This window comes from Propithecus coquereli, unplaced genomic scaffold (genome assembly GCF_000956105.1).
Source record: "Propithecus coquereli isolate 6110/MARCELLA unplaced genomic scaffold, Pcoq_1.0 Scaffold63, whole genome shotgun sequence".
Classification (NCBI taxonomy): Eukaryota; Metazoa; Chordata; class Mammalia; order Primates; family Indriidae; genus Propithecus; species Propithecus coquereli.
The window spans coordinates 8,004,060-8,007,185 of record NW_012152285.1 but is presented as its reverse complement, the minus strand read 5'-3'; the positions used below and the strand labels follow the sequence as shown (position 1 = coordinate 8,007,185).

The 3,126-nt window shown below is 34.7% G+C and overlaps 1 protein-coding gene across 3 annotated transcripts in view; it reads right to left on the bottom strand.

The window, feature by feature from the left end:
• EXOC6 (exocyst complex component 6) overlaps nt 1-3,126 on the bottom strand; it is a 212,063-nt gene that overhangs the window by 123,402 nt on the left and 85,535 nt on the right. For 2 of the 3 annotated variants that reach the window (XM_012659725.1, XM_012659724.1), the window contains exon 8: nt 2,419-2,487. The exons of the other annotated variant lie outside the window; for it this stretch is intronic. In XM_012659725.1, coding sequence (XP_012515179.1) covers nt 2,419-2,487 — 69 coding nt within the window. The remainder of the gene's footprint in view (nt 1-2,418; nt 2,488-3,126) is intronic. 3 annotated transcript variants of the gene reach the window in all.

Below are 3,126 nucleotides of genomic sequence, written 5' to 3'. Positions count from 1 at the left end.
AAAGAAATGACAAAAGAAATAGTACATTAGAAAATATCTATTTAATGCAAAAGAAGGTAGTAATGACGGAAAAGAGGAACAAAAAAGAGTAAGACATATATTGAAACAAATGGCAAATAGCAGACATAAATCCTACCTTATCAGTAATTAGTTAAATACTCCAATTGAAAGGCAGAGATTAGCAGACTCGATTAAAAAAATGGATTTAACTACATGCTATCTATAAGATTTAGATTCAGGCCAGGCAGGTGGCTCACGCCTGTAATCCTAGCACTCTGGGAGGCCGAGGCGGGTGGATCGTTTGAGCTCAGGAGTTCAAGACCAGCCTGAGCAAGAGCGAGACCGCGTCTCTACTAAAAACAGAAAGAAACTAATCAGACAACTAAAACTATATAGAAAAAATTAGCCAGGCATGGTGGCTGTAAGCTAGGCTGACACCACGGCACTCTAGCCTGGGCAAAAAGAGTGAGACTCTGTCTCAAAAAAAGAAAAGATTTAGATTCAAAGACACAAAGAGGTTAAAAGTGAAAGGATGGAAAAAATATACTATCTCAACAGAACCTAAAAGAGAGCTGGAGTGGCTACTCTATTATCAGCCCAAACAGACTTTAAGCCAAAAAACATTACAAAGAAAGACATTTCATGATTTTTAAAAAAAGGTCAACCCATCAGGAAGACATAACAATTATAAACATATATTCATCTACCAATAAAGCTCTAAAAATATATAAAGAAAAAAACGGGCAGAACTGAAGGAAGAAATAGAAAATTCAATATAATTGGAGACTTCAATACTTCCACTTTCAATAACAGGTAGAATATCAAAAAGGAAACAGAAGACTTGAATAACACTATAAATCAACTACTACATCCAACAGAACACCACCCAAAAACAGCCAGACACACATTCTTCTTAAGTAGACATGGAACATACTCCAGGATAGACCATATGTTAGGCCATAAAATAAGCCTCAATAAATTTAAAAACACTGAAATCATGCAAAGTATGATCTCTGATCACAATGAGATTAAATTAGGACCCAATAACAGAAGGGCATTTAGAAATTCACAAACATATGAAAATTAAACAAACACCCTAAAATAACCAATGGATTAAAGAAAAATCATAAGGGTAATTAGAAAATACTTTGAGATGAATGGAAACAAAAACACAATATACCAAAACTTATGAGATGCAGTGCTTAGAGAGAAATTTATAGCTATAAATATTAATACCTATATTAAAACAGAAGATCTCTATCAGTAACCTAAATTTTCACCTATGTAAAAAAGGAGCTGGGCACAAAAAGCCACAAATAGTATGATTCTATTTATATGAAATGACCAGAATAGGCAGATCCATAGAGACAGAAAGTAAATTTGTTGTTACCAGGAGCTGGGGGAAGAGGAGAATAAGGAGTGACTGCTAAAGGGTTTCTTTTTGGGGTAATGAATATTTCTGGAATTAGATACTGGTAATGGTTGTACATGTTTGTGAATATGCTAAAACACTGAATTGTATACTTTAAAACTGCAGTCCCCAGCCCCCAGGAGGTGGACTGGTACTGGTCCGTGGTCTGCTAGAAACGGGGGCACACAGCAGGAGGTAAGCAGCAGCCAGCAAGCAAAGCTTCATCTGTATTTACAGTCGCTTCCCATCGCCTGCATCAGTGCATAAGCTCTGCCTCTTGTCAGATACACGGCGGAATTGTATTCTCATAGGAGTTTGAACCCTACTGTAAACTGCACACACAAGAGATCTAGGTCGAACTCCTTTTGAGAATCTAATGCCTGACGATCTGAGGTGAAGCTGAGGCAGTAATGCTAGTGTTGGGGAGAGGCCGCATATACAGATTATCATTAGCAGAGAAATTTGACTACACAAAAAATGTAATGAGCTTGAATCATCCCCAAACCATCCCCCCTCTCCCCACCCTTGCCTGTGGAAAAATTGTCTCCATGGAACTGGTGCCAAAAAGGGTTGGGGACTGCTGCTTTAAAAGGGTAAGGTTTTTGGTATGTGAATTATATCTCAGTAAAGCAGTTATTTTAAAAAATGATAACTGACTACTGAATCAAAAATGAGAAAAATGTAGTGTAGAATAAACATATATAGAAGTAACGTAAGTAACTGTGATGTAACAACAGCACAAAGGCGAGAAGGGATAAATGGAAGTATACTATTGTAATATTAAAATTCACTACACTTAATATACATGAAGACGTATATCACTTGAAATTAGACTATGATAAGTTAAAAAAAAAGGTAAGTGCCTTACACACAGTGGATATTTCACACGTTTACTATATGAAGATTTACAGCTATCTGGTCTTATTATGATCAACCTTTAAGGCCTAATTGCATACATGCCTTTTTAATAATATAAATATATATACATAAATATAAAACATACTTACCAAAACTGAATAAATATGCAAACATCGGTAAACAGGGGAAAAATCAACAAGATCCTGAACAGTTAAGACCTGAAAAATAAAATCCACAGACCAAACTATTAGCCCACTATCAGATAACGTAAAATTAAGATAGACAAGGCAATTCATGGACTTCATGTTATAACATTTATTCACTTCTCCCATAGAAAGCAGACAATATAAATACGAAACCTTTTAAAATTTGCTTTGGCATTTATTTGGTAGCTTATGTTTATTATCATTGCTAACTGTTTTAGATTATAAGGTAACAGACGGTAAAGACTATATATCTTTAACATGCTTTGTAGATTATCAGAAAATTGCTATGGATAGCTAGGTATCTCATTATTTTGGGTAAAAGTGATACATGGATTTATGGTTTAGCTATAGACAAAGCCTCCTTCTCTCAGGCAGCTAAGTTATATGATTTACCATTATTGTATTAAATCAAAGACACCATTACTATTATTTTATGGACCACTAGGAAAGAAAAAGACACAATCACTTGAAACTATGACAATTTTAAAATGTATCCTGAATTCTGAAATGTTATAATGTAAAAAATGTACCCTATAATTAATGAAATATAGTAGTACTATAAAGTTTCCCAAACTTGAGAAATACATAAACCGTTTTTTTTTGTTTTTTTTTTTTTTGAGACAGAGTCTCACTGTGTTGCCCGGGCTAGAG